Source organism: Myotis yumanensis, unplaced genomic scaffold (assembly GCF_028538775.1).
Source record: "Myotis yumanensis isolate MYYU_CA2020_CCGP unplaced genomic scaffold, mMyoYum1.0.hap1 SCAF_1, whole genome shotgun sequence".
Lineage (NCBI taxonomy): Eukaryota > Metazoa > Chordata > Mammalia > Chiroptera > Vespertilionidae > Myotis > Myotis yumanensis.
In genome coordinates this window covers 133818738-133837006 of record NW_027223752.1, presented here as the reverse complement: position 1 = coordinate 133837006, position 18269 = coordinate 133818738, and the positions used below count along the sequence as shown (strand labels likewise).

Here is an 18269-nt window from a genome sequence, read left to right as displayed (position 1 = left end):
CTTGCTGCCCTGCCCCCTCCTGTAGCTCTCCGCAGCCCGCTTGCACTTTGCTGGCCCACACTCCTGCTGATCCCTGATCTGGTTGTGATGCGCTTGGTCGTTATGCCTCAGGGCATAACAGCTAATTAGCATATTCCTCTCATTATGTAGGATTATTTTCTTTTAATTTGTCTATAGTTTGAAAATTTTTCTATTTTAACTATTTTAGTGTATGCTATATGATGAAAGTCAATTTTTAAGTTTTCTTTGCAATTCCGTATTTTTTTTGAACATTTATAATATGTCAGGTATTGAGCTAGGTTCTTGGAGGTTAGGGGCTGGATTATAAAGAATAAGACCTGAATAATGGTAACAAGGTGGTGGTGGGAAATGAATGGGTTTGGAGACAGACCCACCTGAATCAAAGGCTCACAGTGTTAATAGTTCCAGAGTGGGCAAGTCACATATTTCGTGAGTCTTATTTGTCTCTTTTAATTAGGAGGGTGATAACACTTACAGGTAATTATTGTAAGTATAATTTATTCTATAGCATTGTTATGAGGACTAAATGAAATATTGTGTGTAGTATGTTATAGGTGATCAATTAATGTAAGTTAACTTCCTTCATTAACTGGTCATAGAGCCCTGACATTTAGCTATCACAAATGATACAATTTTCAATTGCTTGAATAGAAGTCGAATACATTCTTAGGAATCAAAAGGTTATTAAAGATTTACTTTCAAGGTATTTCTAAAATATAGGCCTTTGAGAACTTAAAAATATAGAGTTGTCTCTTTAGAGTAGTGACAGTAGCATATGAGCCCCAAATCTCAGTGGTTTTCTACATTAAACAGTTTTTTCTCACTTATGTTTCCTGTGGGCAGCTGAAGGTAGCTGTAGGTCTCATTCTATGACCCAGGCTAAAAGAGTAGCTAATTGGGACATGCAGTTCCCATGGTGAGGCTTCCAAGAGGAAGAGAGTTTACAGAACATGCAGAGATTTTAGCTCTGGTGTACTTGAATGTAGTCACATTCAGTTGTCCAAAGCTAGACAAGAGGGCAGGCTTGACAGTAGGGTTGGGAAACCTGCTCCACTACTGAGGGTTACAGTGTTGGGGCAATGGCAATGGCAATGGGTGGGGATATCTAATCCTCTTACAGAGAATGAGGAGGGAATGATTGAACTTGATGTGCATTAAAACATTTTATTCTCGCCCTAATTGGTTTGGCTCAGTGGATAGAGCGTCGACCTGCGGACTGAAGGGTCCCAGGTTCGATTCCGGTCAAGGGCATGTACCTTGGTTGCGGGCATATCTCCAGTAGGGGGTGTGCAGGAGGTAGTTGATCGATGTTTCTAACTCTCTATCCCTCTCCCTTCCTCTCTGTAGAAAATCAATAAAATATATATTTTTTAAAAAAACATTTTATTCTCACAATAGAACCAAGAGGTAAGCACTATTATCTGCATTTTCAGATGAGGAAACTTAAGAGGTTTCCAAAGAGGTTAACTACTTTGTTTCAAGTCCTAATGCTGGTATGTAAGTGATGGTGCTAAGGTTGAAACAAGGGCAGTGTGCCTCCGTAACCCATGTTCTTTCTCTACTCTTACATCCATTGCCTTCCTCATTTTATTTTTTATTTTTTATTTTTTTTATATTTTATTGATTTTTTACAGAGAGGAAGGGAGAGAGATAGATAGTTAGAAACATCGATGGGAGAGAAACATCGATCAGCCGCCTCCCGCACATCTCCCACAGGGGATGTGCTCGCAACCCAGGTACATGCCCTTGACCGGAATCGAACTTGGGACCTTTCAGTCCGCAAGCCGACGCTCTATCCACTGAGCCAAACCGGTTTTGGCGCCTTCCTCATTTTAGTATCTGGAGGTCTAATCTTAGGAGTATTTCGTTTTTCCAGAAGGAATTTCTGATCTCTTGTTTGAAAGAACATATCTGGTGTCTGGTCTTCTGAGAGCAGGGAACTTCAGGGTCCTTCCTCTTTAATATGCAGACTTTCCTTTATTCCTCTTATTTTTAGCACCATGCCCTCTTTGTAACCAAGTCCCATAATTCTGTGGTGCAAACCTCCATCTCTGAGTGGGAGATTGTGCTGGTGGACACCTGTCTGAGTTAGGGGAAGGGGTCTTGGGGGTTTAATAACTCTATACCAGGCTTTCCTGCTTTCACTTCCATGCTTCACCCTTGCTTTCTGTATGATTGGTGCTTCCAAGCCCCCAACCATTCTGGGGTTCTATGAGACAAACCACTTTGCTTTCTCTTTGGTTATCTCAAACTTCATCTGCCTTAAAACAATTACCTCTTTGCTTTCCAGCTTCCAAAATTTGTTAAAATTTTAAACTCACAATCTCTCTTCCATTTATATCTTCTTAAATCCCTTTACTGTCTTATGGAAGGACACATAGATAAATTGATATAATCAATCCCTCTATTTTAACCAAGCTCCTAGGTTCCACAACTGAAATTTTAATAATGCATCTCATTGCATTAATATACCATCTATATGTATAAAAGCCTAAGTGCCCATCCGACCATCCAGCCAGTAGCTATGACACGCACTGTCCATTTAAAAATAAACAGCTCCGCGGACCCGGTGCCAACAAACCAACACTCGGCTTCCCCCAAAGTGGGACACAGGCCCTGCCACCACCCCAGAGCAACACCCCACCAAATCTCAGCAAACGCTGCCAAGACCCCATGGCACAAAATGCGGCCCACAGCCCAGCCTGGAAACAGTCGCTGTGGGTGCCGGGTAATGACGTCAGGTAGCAACGCCTGGCTTCCTCTCCCTAATGACTAGCCTCCTTGTAGTTTCTTCAGCCCAGGAACACGACTTGCTTTACAGCCAGGTGCAAAATTTTACACTTTAACCAAATGTTTGTGAAACATTTTCCCATGCCTCATCTCATTTGATCCTCACAGAAGTCCTGGAGTAGGTAGATAGGAGACTCGGTAGAATCCTATTTTCTTTTCATTAACCAGAAAACAGAGATTTAGAAAGTTTAGAAACTTGACCTGGCTGAAAAGAAGTAAGAAATGGTAGAACTTGAAAATGACTTCAGGTTTTCTCACTGCGCAGAATATAGTGAAACACTGCTGCAGTTAAATATTTTACCCTTTGTTCTCCCTGCATGATCTACAGTAATAATCTGCTTCATGTTGATATTTACTGCTGTGTTGCTGACAGTTACCTGAAAGAGAAGTTGGGGTGCTTCACTGGGCTGGAAAAAGTTTAACTAAATCAGAAAGCAGGTCTAATTAAGCAAGTTTATTCTATATATATAAAAGGCTAAGTTGACTCGCGCATGCACCATACATATAAAGCTCTTGCTGGTGCCAATCACACGTGTGTTTCAATCTGTCATTGTCGATTGTGAATTTGGTTGACACTTCTATTATAGAGAAAGGGCAAATAGCAATGTTAAAATATTTCTTCTAATTAATTTCCTTTCAATGTGCATGAATCCGTGCACCGGGTCACTAGTAATTTATAAAACAAATCCTTAATGTTGGTTATGTAGGTTATTTTGGTTTTATAAACAGCAATCTTTATGGTTTTGTGAACATTCTTGATTTCCTGAGAATTAAATTTGGAATTTAATTCCCAACTTTAAGACTTAGTATTTATTACCAAATTTGCTCACCAAAAAACAGCCTACTTTCTAAGTTGGGTGTAAACCTTCATCATTAACATTGCAATTTTTAAAAATTCTCTTTATTCATACTTTTTTTCATAGTGCTTTAGAATTATTTTTCATGTTCTAACATAAAAATCTCTAGGAATGAGTAAATCAATCCTGTATAGAGACAAAAGTATTGGGAGTGTTTATAAGGAATATAATGTCGTCAGAAAGATAGCATTTGAATCATCATATCTGATGCACTGATGCTGGGTTATTCTTACAGATGATATGAAAAAAGTCAATTTCTTTCCACACATAGAAAAATACACTATATGTTAAGCAGTGCACCACAATTAAGCTGGCCAGTAGCCATGTGGTACAGCTGATTCACTATACCATTCCATTCTTCAAAAAATAAATATGTTCCCTACTATTTTTCTTGAAACACACATTTCTCTTGGTCTTTCATTCTTATACAAGATTGAGATATGGGTTAAGAGAGTTTTAAAAGTTTCACATTGAACTTACTGTAAGAATCATAGCAAGAGCATAAGCATGATTATAAATGGCAAATGCCCACTAGCTGGTGTGAAGGCCACAGCAGGTCATGCTGGGCCTGCTATCTACAGACAGCTGTCCTAGTCCAAATGGGGCAGCTGCTGCCCACCTGCTGATTACTACCTTTCAGGGACGCAGGCCAGTGCTGTTGGGGCCTTTGACTTTTTAAGAGACTCTCAAAATAGGGGCTCTTAATAAAATTTTTTAACATTTAAATGTTAGTAACTAACACAGAACTTTTAAAAACGTTGTGTGGAGAGAGAAAACATATCTTGCTTGATATAATTTATAAGTTGCTACTTTGCAACCTCTGGTCCAGAGGGTTTTAATTTTTGGTGTTTGTTTTTAGTTTTGTTCCTAGGCTACAGGTGCGTATAAAATGAATTGAATACCTTTTCATCTTTTTAAGTATTCCAGATTAGTACATAATGCATGGATATTCTCTGTTCCTCAAGAATTTTAAAGAATTCACCTATAAACAGATTTTGTCTGCAACTAATTTCTGAAGTATTTTTATAATTTTCATAAGTTCTTTTTATTGCTTCAAAATTGAATTTGAGTACTTTATAGACCTATTTCATAATGGTTTCTTCAATTTTTAACATACAACTTTGCATAATGTTCTTATAATTTTTGGCCCTAGCCAGTTTGGCTCAGTAGATAGGGCATTGGCCTGTGGACTCAAGGATCCTAGGTTTGATTCCTGCCAAGGACTCATACCTGGGTTGTGGCCTCAATCCCCAGTGTGGGACGTGCAGGAGGCAGCCGATCAATGATTCTCTCATCATTTATGTTTCTCTCTCTCTCTCCATCTCCCTTCCTCTCTGAAATCAATAAAATAAAAATATATTTTAAAATATATATTCTTATAATTTGGGATTTTATGTATCTTTTGATGCTAAAGGGTAAAAGTGTAAAGAAGTTATTTAAATTAAAGTGGGCCAATTTCTCTCTCTCCACCTCTCCCTCTTTTTTCCTTCCCTTCCTCTTTCTCTTTTCTTTTTTGAGTTTTTCTGTTTTTTCCTCCCCTAGGATTAATGAATAATTGTTTTATTATTTGCTCTAATTTCTGCCACTACCACCCCCAGAAAACTTCCTTAGATTTTGTTTTTCAAGTTATGTTCTTCTCTTTTCTAATTGGTCATGTTCTGCTTTTATTTTTTTTTTTTTTTCATCCTTTCCAGGACACTTTCATTATTTTTCTAAATTCTTACATTGAATGCTAACTCCTTTATTTTAATTTATTTTATTTCTTCCCTAATAAAAAAATTAACTACAATTTTACTTACTAATAGCTTAATTTTATTCCACAAGCTTTAATAGATTTCATTTTCTTTATTTTCAGAAAAATCTGTAATATTTTTTATTTCCCTTTTATTTGTTTAGATTTCATGTGTTTTAAATACCCAAGTAGTTCAGGTAGTTGGATATTTTTAATAGTATTTTATTTTATTAAAAAAGTTTAAAAAATATATTTCATACTACAGACTAGATGCTACCAGAATTTATTTAAAACTTGTTGGTTATTGTTAGCATTAATAGTAACACACTTTTCATACTTTTTTACCCTTTTAATTGAAAATACTAAAAGCTAAGATTTTGCAGGGTTATTTATTTTTTTGCACAGTACCACTTGTTGCTTATTAATAAAGCTTTTTGATGTCAAGTATGAGAAATTTGAAAAGATATTCTACATTTTTATACTCATAGTATTTATGTCAGATCACAAGATTTTATAAAAGACTTCTTTTACTAAACTCCAAAACAGACCTTTTGGAAAACTTTGCCAAGACAAACATGCTTTTCTTTCTTTCTTTGAATTTCTTAGCTGATGTCCCTCATATCCTGACCTGAGGTTAATATGATATCCCTTGTCATTTCACACCTATGTTAGAGGCCTAGTTTTCATCAGTTGATCCTTTTCCCCTTCATACTGAGCTTTGAGAACATTCATAAAAAGACTGAAATAGAAGTGATTATTGATGATTTTCCTTCTTGGGCTACCTACTTATTTGATACTCAGAATACCTATGGAGTTATAATTGTCAAATATATGACTTAATGAGGAAATTAAAGTATTTTTAAAGGAGCAGTTTTATTTTATTCAACTTAATTGAGGGATAATTGACAAATAAACTTATAAGATATTCAAAGTATTCATGAGATTAGACATACATATACATTGTGAAAGGATTCCCACCATTGAGTTAGTTAACACACATCCTATACAATAAAGAGCTAATATGCTAATTAGACCAAAGAGCAGAACCACCATCCGGGCCATCTTCAAGACGACCTTCCGAACGAAGCCCTGGCTGCGAGGGCCAAGGCAGCAGCCAGGGCAGCTGTGAGGGCCTACCCTTGCACGAATTTCATGCTCAGGCCTCTAGTCTATCTATATTTATCTTTGGGAGGGATGAAAAGACTTAAGTTCTATTCTCTTAGCAAATCTCAATCATATAGTACAGTTTTGCCAACTATAGTCACCATGTTATACTTAGATCCTCAGACTTTATTCATTTTATAACTGAAAGTTTGAACACTTTTACTAACCTCTTCCTATACCTCCACTTGTATAACATGCCTATGAGTTTGACTTTTTATAAAATTCCACATATAAGTGATACCATGCAGTATTTGTCTTTCTCTGTCTGACTTACCTCACATAATACTGCATTGTGTATATAAATATGTATATAGATATACATTGATGTGAGAAAGACATATCCATTGGTTGCCTCCCACATGCACCCCAACCAGGGCTGGGGATTGAGCCTGCAACCAAGGTACATGCCCTTGACTGGAATAAAACACATGACCCTTCAGTCTGCACGCCAATGCTCTATCCACTGAGCCAAACTAGCTAGTGCTCATTAGCTCATCTTTTTTTTTTTTTTTTTTTAATATATTTTCATTCATTTATTTCAGGGAGGGAGAGAGAGATAGAAACATCAGTGATGAGAGAGAATCATTGATTGGCTGCCTCTTGCATGTCCTGCACTGGGGATTGAGCCCGCAGCCTGCGCATATCCCTGACCAGGGAAACAAACTGACCTCCATAGGTCACCACTCAACTACTGAGCCATGTCGGCCAAGTTCTCATCTATAATCTACACTAATAAAAGACAAACATGAAAATTGACCGTACCTTAGCTATGTCTTAAGCCACGCCCACCAGCCAATCAGAGCGGCTATATGCAAATTAACCCAATTAAGATGGCGGTCGGCAGCCACGGAGCTGGAGTAAGCAGGAGGCTTGGTTGCCCCAATGATGGAGGAAGCCAAGCTTCCCGCTTGCCACGGTGGGCTTTGAGCTCCACTCAAAGCAACAAAGTTTCAATTATAGAAGACAAATAAACCCCAGATACCTGCTTTCAGCAGGCTGTGGCCACGGAGCTGGAGCGAGCAGGAGGCTTCCCTCTGCCCGCCCTGGCCGGCTCTGAGCTCCTCAAGGCTACAAAGTTTCAATTATAGAAGGTAAATAAATCCCAAAATAATAAAAGAAAAAAGAAAAAAAGGAGAGGCTGGGAGCTTCCGTCGCCAGGGGGCTTGGCCAGCCTGAAAACGGCCCTCAGTCCCTCACCCAGACTGGCCAGGCACCCCAATGGGGACCCCTCACCCTAAAGGGGGTGTGGCCAGCCTGCAAACAGCCATCAGCCCCTCACCCAGGCTGGCCAAACCACCATAGAGTAAGGGTCCCCACTGGGGGGGGGGGGCTTGACCAGCTTGCAAACAGCCATCAGCCCCTCACCCAGACTGGCCAGGCACCCCAGTGAGGATGCCACCCTGAAGGGGGTGTGACCAGCCTGCAAACAGCCATCAGCCCCTCACCCAGGCTGGCCAGGCACCCCAGCGGGACCCCCACCTGATCCGGGACACCCTTCAGGGCAAACCACCCGGCTCCACCCATGCACTAGGCCTCTATGCTATATAATAAAAGGGTAATAGGCAAACTGACCCTAGCAGCAGAAAGACTGGGAATGACTGGTCACTATGACACACACTGACCACCAGAGGGCAGACGCTCAATGCTGGAGCTGCCCCCTGGTGGTCAGTGCACTCCCACAGGGGGAGCTCTTGCTCAGCCACAAGGCAAGCTGATGGCTGCCAGTACAGAGGTGGTGGTGGGAGCCTCTCCCGTCTCCTCAGCAGCGCTAAGGATGTCTGACTGCAGCTTAGACCTGCTCCCCGCTGGCAAGTGGACATCCCCCAAGGGCTGCCGGGCTTCCAGAAGGATTTCTGACTGCCAGCTTGGGCCCGATCCCCCCAGGGAGCGGACCTAAGCCAGCAGGGGGACATCCTCCGAGGGGTCCCAGACTGCAAGAGGGCATAAGCCAGGCTGAGGGACCCCCCGAGTGCACAAATTTTTGTGCACCGGGCCTCTAGTAATCTATAATAATAAAAGTGTAATATGATAATTAGACCGGACGTCCTTCCGGACGTAGCTGTAGCAGCGGGGTCCGGCAGGGGCCAAGGCAGAGGCGGACACTGCAGTGGTGGAGGCCGAGCCACTTACACAAATTTTGTGCATCAGGCCTCAAGTCTTTTTAATAGTAGGCATCTTAACAGGTATGAGGTTTTGATTTGCATGTGCCTAATGATTAGTGATGTTGAACACCTTTTCATATACCTGCTGGCCACTTGTATGTCTTCCTGAAAATGTTTATTCAGGTCCTTTGCCCATTTTTTAAATTCAATTTTTTGGGATTATGGATACTAACCATTTTTTAGATATGTGGTTTGCAAATATTTTCTCCCATTACCAGGTGGTTTTTTTCATTTTGTGACGATTTCCTTTTTTCTATGGAAGCTTTTTAGTTTGATGTACTCCCATTTGTTGATTTTTGCTTTGGGTATAAAATCCAGTTATTGCCAAGACCAATGTCAAAGAACTTACCCCTATGTTTTCTTCTAGGAGTTCCATGGTGTCTTACACTCAAGTCCTTAATAAATTTTTAGCTTATTTTTCATTCCCCCCACCACATTTTATGGTTTTGATCTCACAATTTATCTCGTTTTATATTGTGTATATCCATTTATAAATTATTGTAGTTAGTTATTTTCAATGCCTTTGTCTTTTAACCTTTATACTAGAGTTGTGACTTACCCACCACCATTACAATATTAAAGTACTCTGAATTCAACTATATATTTACCTTTATCAGTTAGTTTTTTACTTTCTTATGTTATTAACTAGAGGCTCAATGCACAAAATTTGTGCACAGGTAGGGTCCCTAGGCCTGGCCGGCAATCAGGACCAATCAGGGCCTTCCTTCCAGCTGCCAGCCGAAGCCTCCCTTCCCAGGCTGGGGCCTTCCTTCATTCCACACCGCCCCTTGGTGGTCAGCGCACGTCACAGCAAGCGATAGAACTCCCGGTCTCCCAAACTCCCACGGGGACACTTTGCATATTAGCCTTTTATATATATAGATTAGCATTTTTGTTTCAACTTGAAGAATTCCCTTTAACTCTTTTTGTAAGGTTGGTCTAATGGTGATGAACTCCTCCAGGTTTTATTTTAATGTAAAACACTATCTTTCCTTCAATTCTAAAGGACAACTGATGTGTAGAGTATTCTTGACTGACAGTTTTTTTTCTTGCATTACTTTGAATATCATCTGGCTTGCCAGGTTTCTGTTGCCATATTTTCTTATAATCTTACTAGAGGCCCAGTGCACGAAATTCATGCATGGGGGAAAGGGGTCCTCAGCTGGGCTTGCACCCTCTCCAATCCAGGATCCCTCTCGCAATCTGGAACCACTGGCTCCTAACCGCTCACCTGCCTGCCTGATGCCCCTAACTGCTCTCCCCTGCTGGCCTGATCCCCCTGACTGCTCTCCCCTCCTGGCCTGATTGCCCTAACTGCCTAACTGCTCCCCCCTGCCAGCCTGATCCCCCTAACTGCTCTCCCCTGCCAGCCTGATTCCCCTAACTGCCTCTCTGCTCTCCACTGCCGGCCTGATTCCCCTAACTGCCTATCTGCTCTCCCTTCCTGGCCTGATTGCCCTAACTGCCTATCTGCTCTCTCTTCCTCTCAACGCCCTTCAGACCCCTGGCACAGGCGTACTGAGAGCTCTCTGCCACGGCCCCGCCCCCATCCTGATTGGTCATTACGTGACGGCATCCCGGGCAATTTGCATATTCCTCTTATTATTAGTATAGATGGGGGATCCCTTGTATGTATCAAGTTGCTTTTTTCTTGCTGCTTTTAAGATTCTCTCTTTTTCTGTAACTTTTGATAATGTCATTAGAATGTGCATCAGTGTGGGTCTCTTTAGATTCATCTTATTTTGGTACTTTTTGGATTTACTGTATCTCTATGTCTGTTTCATTCCCCAGTTTATGTCATTATTTCTTTGAACCAGCTTTCTACCCTTTCCTCTCTTTCTCTCTCTTTTTTTTAATCCTCACCCAATGATGTTTTTATTGATTTGAGAGAGAGGGGAAGTGGACAGGGAAGAGAGAGAGAAACAGTGATCTGTTGCCTCCCACACACACCCTGACCAGCTAGCGAACCTTTTTTGCTATTCAGCATGATGCTCCACCCAACTGAGCCACCTGGTCAGGGCTCTCCTCCTTTTGAGACCCCCCTATCTTATCTAATAAAGAGGGAATATGCTAATTGACCCTCATGCTGTCACAAAGATGGCGGTGCCCACAGCCAATAAGGAGGGAATATGCTACTTGACTGCCCTGCCCTCAAAGTTGGCGGCACCTACAGCCAATAAGGGAATATGCTAATTGACTGCCATGCCCTCAAAGATGGTGGCGCCCAGTCCCCTCAGCCCCGCCAGCACGCCTGCCTCCAGAGTCCCCCAGTCTCCTCAGCCCCCAGCCGCCCATGGCCTGCCCAAGGTGCAGGCAAACCTCGGCTGTCGGCTGCCCAGCCACCCAGGACTGCCCCAAGGTGCAGGCAAGCCTCGGATGGCGGCTGCCCAGCCACCCAGCGGCGCCCAAGGCTCAGGTAACCAGGGCCTGCCGAGGCTTGCGCTGATGGCAGTGGCAGCAGCAGAGGTGTGATGGGGGTGTCGCCTTCCCCTGATTGCCAGGTCGCCTCCTGCCCCTGAGGGCTCCCAGACTGTGAGAGGGGGCAGACCATGCTGAGGGACACCCCCTCCAGTGCATGAATTTTCATGCACTGGGCCTCTAGTAATATATATATATTAGTCCATTTATTGTTGTCTCATAGGTCCCTTAAGCTATCTTAATTCTGTTTTATCCCTTTTTGCTCCTCTGAATGGATGACTTCCTCTGCCCTATCTTTAAGTTTACTGATCCTTTCTTTTGCTTGATCTAGTGTACTGTTGAACCCCTCTGTTGAATTTTTCAGTTCCAGTATTATAATCTTCAGCTCTATGGTTTCTATTTGGAACTCTTTATATTTCCTATACCTTTGCTGAAATTCTCTCCTGACTCAGTGAACATCTTTTTTTTTTTTTAATTTAAATTCTTTATTGTTGTTTTTTTTTAAATATGTTTTATTGATTTTCTACAGAGAGGAAGGGAGAGAGCTAGAGAGTCAGAAACATCGATGAGAGAGAAACATCGATCAGCCGCCTCCTGCACGCCCCCCACTGGGGATGTGCCCACAACCAAGGTACACGCCCTTGACCGGAATCTAACCTGGGACCCTTGAGTCCGCAGGCCGACGCTCTATCCACTGAGCCAAACCGGTTCTGGCAAAATTCTTTATTGTTTAAAGTATTACTTACGTCTCCTTTTTCCCCCATTAACCTCTCCCCAGCCACTCACATCCCCTTCAGTGAACGTCTTTATTACTGTTATCTTGAACTCTATCAGGTAAATCGCTTATCTTAATTTCATTAAGATCAGTTTATAGAGATACATCTTATTATTTTGTTTGGAACATATTCTCCTGTATTTTTGTTTTTCTTGATTCTCTGTGTTGGTTTCTATGCATTATGGAGAACTGCCACTTTTTCTAGTCTTGACAGTGTAGGAGATGAACCTTGTCAATTAGCCCAACCTGAGCTTCTTGCCTCTCAAACCTTTGTGTATGTCTAAGCTGCTATCTTTGTTCTCATTAGCTCTTACTAGTTAAGCGTATGTCAAGGCCATACCAAAGATGAGCATTGCAGTCAGCACCTAGATACTGGCTGATTAGATGTCAGGCCCTCAGGCAGCAGCTGTGAAAGTAGGCAGTCAGATCTCTTCCAGGGAGAAACTAGGAAATGGGTCTTTTTGCCTGCTTCCTCTGCATCTGAGCCCAGGTGTATGGCCATGGGGTATGAGATGTTCCATCCCCAATTTGAAAAGTGTTTCTTTGCTATAGTTCTATGGGACTTGTGAATGCAAGCCTATTCAGAGCCAGGTGATTTAGGGGACAAGCTCATAAAGGAGCAATTTTACATGAAGTTTTTCAGAGACAGTAATTTATATATATATATATATGACAGTGTGTGTGTGTGTGTGTGTGTGTGTATCCTCCTATATAATAAAAGCCTGATATGCTAAGTGTCCGGTCATCCGTTCAACCAGTCAAAGTGTAATATGCTAATGATATGCTAAGGTTGCTCAACTGCTCACTATGACATGCACTGACCACCAGAGGGCAGACGCTTTGGCTGGTAGGTTAGCTTGCTACTGGGGTCCGGCTGATCAGCACTGGGCAAGACAGGCCAGACACACCCTGGAGCCCTCCTGCATTCCCTCCCTGGCCCCGATCAGGACTGGGCAAGATGGGCTGGACAGGCCCTGGAGCCCTCCCTGGCCCCGATCGTGCACCGGTGGGGTCCCTCTGCCTGGCCTGGGCCCTCTTGCAATCCCAGACCACTCAGGGGATGTCAGAGAGCCAGTTTCGGCCCGATCCTCCCAGGCCAGGTTGAGGAACCCCACCAGTGCACGAATTCATGCACCAGGCCTCTAGTATATATATGTGTGTGTGTGTGTGTGTGTGTGTGTGTGTATACACACACATATATACTAGAGGCCCAATGCACGAATGTATATACACACACACATATACATGTATATAGGTATGTGTGTATGTGTATATATATATATATATATATATATATATATATATATATATAATCTTTATATGGTAAGTATAACATAAAATAATGCTAAAAATATGGTTTCTTATACTTTACCATTACATGTGGTAAAGATGGGTCAGCATATAACATTTAGTCTTGAGAAAAAAACATCGTTCTATAAGTAAAAAAACTGAAAATTATTTTTATTTTTTAGGTTGTGCTTTGTGGAGGGTCTTCTCGAATTCCAAGGCTACAGCAATTGATTAAAGATCTTTTCCCAGCTGTTGAGCTTCTAAATTCTATCCCTCCTGATGAAGTTATCCCCATTGGTGCAGCTATAGAAGCAGGAATTCTTACTGGGAAAGAAAATCTTTTAGTGGAAGACTCTCTTAAGATAGAGTGTTCAGCCAAAGATATTTTAGTTAAGGTATGTTTAGTTTTTCTTTTTCATAAAAGTGGTATAAATTTGATACCGTAAACCATGTTTTCTTTTGTTTGTTTCTTATTAATCCTCACCTGAGGATATTTTTCCATTGATTTTTAGAGAGAGTGTAAGAGAGAGGGAAAGACAGAGGGGAACATCGATGTGAAAGAAACACATCAATTGGTTGCTTCCTGCATGCACCCTGACCAGGGCCCAGGCTGGGGAGAAGCCTGCAACCAAGGTACGTGCCCTTGACCGGAATCGAACCCAGGACTCTTCAGTCCGCAGGCCGAAGTTCTATCCACTGAGCAAAACTGGCTAGGGCATGCACACCATGTTTTTACAATAAAACTTTGTATACTGATAAATTTTTTTAATTTATAAGTTTACTTTTAATGAGTTTTTTATATATTTTTTTTCTTATTGATTTTTGAGAGGGAGAAAAGGAGAGAGAGAGTAGGAGAGGAAGAAACATCAATGTGAGAGAACTACATTGATCGGTTGCCTCCCATATGTGCCCCAACTGGGATCAAACCCGCAACCTAGATATGTGCTCTGACTGGGAATTGAACCCGAGACCTTCTGGTGCACAGAATGATGCTCCAACCAATTGAGTCACACCAGCCAGGGCTATATATATTAACTAATTTTAATCATAAATTTCTAATATAGGTAGAGAGAGATGTTTCAATTTATTTTTAAAGTGGGTTGGGATTAAGGATCATTTCTATTTTCTTTTGTCTATCTGTTGTTTGCAACAATTATAAGCAAGAAATATATATTACATTTTTAATAGGAATTTTTTTATCATTGTAACAATAAAAATCAAAAAGATATGCATATTATTTTCCTGCTTATTAGGGAGTTGATGAATCAGGAGCCAACAGTTTCACAGTACTGTTTCCATCAGGGACTCCGTTGCCAGCTCGAAGACAACACACATTACAAGCCCCTGGAAGTATATCTTCAGTATGCCTTGAACTCTATGAGTCTGAGGGGAAAAACTCTGCAAAAGAGGAAAACAAGTTTGCACAGGTAAATACATAAAATTGGATTATGAATTAGTCACATGAAACTTTAGCTTTTCTTTGTGGATTAGACTCAGTTTAATATCAATTAATAGAAAATGTGATGAATGGATTAATTCTACTTATTCGTTTCTGTAAGAAGAAATAGGCAATTTGCTAACTGCCAGGTGCTATACAAATATACTCTCAAAATTATGTGCATTTTATAGATGATTAAAGAAACAGGTTTATGGTAGTAAATACCTTATTATTTCCTTGGTTGAGCTTATTTATCCTCAGGTTGGTTGTACACTTGGGCCCATATTGTTGCCATTAAACCATATTGCCTCTGATACAGGTTAAGTTTGCTTTTCAAAATACCACATGCATATTTTATGCTATATGATCCTCTGTATCCTTTTAAAAAGAGTGAAAAGAGCCATGTTATTTGCTTAGAACATACCCAAGAAATATAGTTACATTAAGCCCTGGCCAGTTTGGTCAGTGGTTAGAGAATCGGCCCATGGATGGAGAGTCACGGGCTCAATTCTCAGTCAAGGGCAAAGTACACACAAGGGCTGCAGAACTATATTTACAATAGGATATCATTTGTATTTTATTAAAAAGATTGAAAGCAAGGGTCCATGTGAGGGAAGAGGTGTTTGGGTAGGTGTATGTATTTAGATAATCAGGTATGGATACAGAAAATATCTATAGGTGTTTGAACTATCTTCAGGAACCTTTACAGTGGGTAGGTTTGAGGATACCAAGAGGATTTTTTTACTTAACACTTATACTGAATTTTTTTATAAATAGCAAAGGGCATAAGCATGAATTACTTTTTTAAAAATATTTTTTTATTTATTTCATAGAAGAAGGGAGAGGTACAGAGATAGAAACATCAATGATGAGAGAGAATCATTGATTGGTTCTGCCCCTTACTCAGGATCAAGCCCGCAACCCGGGTATGTTCCCTGATCAGGAATCAAACCATGACCTCCTGGTTCATAGGTCAATACTCAACCACTGAACCACACCAGCCAGGCATGAATTACTTTTATGTAATAATAAAACAAATGTAGGTAACAAAAGACAATGTGTATCTTTAGCTTTAAATCTATTTTCTGATTTTAACAAAAGAATAATGAAAATACGTATATAGCATGTCGGCACCACCTAATCTTAAAATCTACTGGTGTAGGACTCCTTCAACTAGTAAAGTTTTCAAAAACTCGTCTAAATGTTTCTGTTGTGTATTACTATGTAAGCACTTTACTCTATACCAGATTTCTAACCTTGAGAGGCAGTCTTGGGATTCCTTAGCTTCTCTCTCATACATTTACTACCTTTTCTCTTCACATACTTTGAGATTCTGCAACTACTCTCAGTATATCCTATATATTATATATCATATTGATTTTTTTTATATAAACAGCAAAGGACATAAGCATGAAGTACTTTTGTGAAAATATATTTTTGTTTCATAGAGGGAAGAAGAGGTAGAGAGATAGAAACATCAATGATGAGATGGAATCATTGATTGGCTGCACCCCTTACTAGGGATCAAGCCCACGGGATATAAACATATCCTATATACAGATGCCAGCAGGAGAAGAGTTAGTCACATACACTGAATTTGGGAAGAGACTCTTTTAAAGAACCTATCTATCTGTTCTAACTTCTTCCTTTCACAAATGATCAAAGTAAGATACCTAGTGCCTTGCCTAAGGTCATAAAACTTGGTAATGACAAAATCTGAAAAGTTACTTCCGAACTTGCTTTATTGGTTAACCTTTCTTTAGGAAATTGAGAAATTTTATAGTAAATCCATTAGTATCTTTAACTTATAAATGCAATCTTAGTTGTACAAAATAATTTGCCACAGGTTTCTTTTAAATAGGTTTTCAAGGTGTATTTAAAACATTTGAATTTTTTAAAAAGTATATATAGAAGGCTTTCCAAAATATAATCTACATGTTACTGTAGTTATCTTCTATGCTCTCCTGTAACACATTTCATTTCATAATTAAGAAAGCTTAATTCTGTTCTCTAAATTTTGATAACTGGTAAGAGAATTAAAAACTGCCCTATTTTAAAGGTTTTGTTTCAGTAATAAGTAGGATTTGGTCCATTGAAATAACTGATGCATCTGTTTATTAATATGTCAAAATACTGAATCATCTTTGTGTTATTTCTGCATAAACAGGTTATACTCCAGGATTTAAATAAAAAAGAAAATGGATTACATGACATCTTAGCTGTTCTAACTATGAAAAGGTACAAATTAAACTACTTCTGATGTTAAAAAAATTCACTTTGAAACTTGCCCTTTTTTGTCAGTTTGATTCTTCACCCATTGTCATTCTGGGAAAATCATTTAGTAAAAACTTGTATTTTATTAATGATTTGTATTTTTGTCCTACAGAATTACTGTATTTTATAAAGAAAAGTATGTCTCAGGTCATTTGCATTCTAAATTTTTTATGAACTCTTTAAATATTTTGGGTGTAGTCAACCAAAAAACTGGTTCATGCAATTGGGATATAATTTTTATTAATTTTAAATACTAGTATAATTTTCCAAGGTTTACATAATTCACATTATTTGTCCTTAAAGGATAAGTTTATTTCAATATTGCTACAGAAAATCTCTAGGAAATAAATTACTAACTAAATCCAGCTGTTACCATTTCCCTAGCAACAGTTCATCCATAACACTGAATCTTGCAAGTAGATCATTTTGAAATTAACATTTGGGACAATTCATTTCATAAACCATACTTAACAAGAATATTGAATTTATTAGAGTACGTTTGCCTTGGCCTGGGCTTAAAAATGGCATGATGTGTCTTGAGCTTGAATAAAGTCTTGAACTTAAGGTCTTTATCATTGTGGGTTTGCAAGGAATATAATTTTGGTTTTAGTGGTCTAAAAGGAATATTTTTTAATTGAGAGTATGTTGGGACAGTGAAACAAGAAAGTGCTTGGCATAAAAGAAGCAACAGGAGAGCCCACGCAGGCCTGCTTTGGTTCTCCAAAAATGCTATAGGAAAGAAATGAGCCAAGGCTAGGCTGCTTTAGCTCACTGGGAAGTCAGAAAAAAGGGGCCCCTTGGAGAGAGGTTCAGGGGGTTACCCCGGGATGAGCTGCCACTGTCCACTCCTCCCCTGGTTGCAGGTCTCATGGAATCCCTTAGAGTTTAGGAGGTACTAGGCCACTGATGGCGAACCTTTTGAGCTCGTCGTGTCAGCATTTTGAAAAACCCTAACTTAACTCTGGTGCCGTGTCACATATAGAAATTTTTTTATCTTTGCAACCATAGTAAAACAAAGACTTATATATATATTTTTTAAATCTTTATTGTTCAGATTACATTTGTTCCTCTTTTTTTCCCCCCCCATAACTCCTCTCCTCCCAGTTCCCACCCCACCCTCCGCCCTCACTCCCCACCCACTGTCCTCATCCATAGGTGCACGATTTTTGTCCAGTCTCTTCCCGCATCTCCCATTCCCCTTTCCCCCCCAAGAATAGTCAGTCCATTCCCTTTCTATGTCCCTGATTCATTATAATCACCAGTTCATTCTGTACATCAGATTATTTATTCACTTGATTCTTAGATTCACTTGTTGATAGATGCATGTTTGTTGTTCACAATTTGTATC

At 40.1% G+C, this 18269-nt stretch overlaps 1 protein-coding gene across 5 annotated transcripts in view; it reads left to right on the top strand.

Moving 5' to 3' along the window:
* The window catches only part of HSPA14 (heat shock protein family A (Hsp70) member 14), a 58978-nt gene that overhangs the window by 37550 nt on the left and 3159 nt on the right, over nt 1–18269 (top strand). For 3 of the 5 annotated variants that reach the window (XM_070432039.1, XM_070432052.1, XM_070432020.1), the window contains 4 exons: nt 13392–13604; nt 13722–13842; nt 14512–14636; nt 16815–16885. In XM_070432039.1, coding sequence (XP_070288140.1) covers nt 13392–13604; nt 13722–13842; nt 14512–14636; nt 16815–16885 — 530 coding nt within the window. Of the gene's footprint in view, nt 1–13391; nt 13605–13721; nt 13843–14462; nt 14637–16814; nt 16886–18269 lie in introns of all 5 variants that reach the window. The other 2 variants (XR_011473527.1, XM_070432030.1) reach the window with 2 other exon arrangements.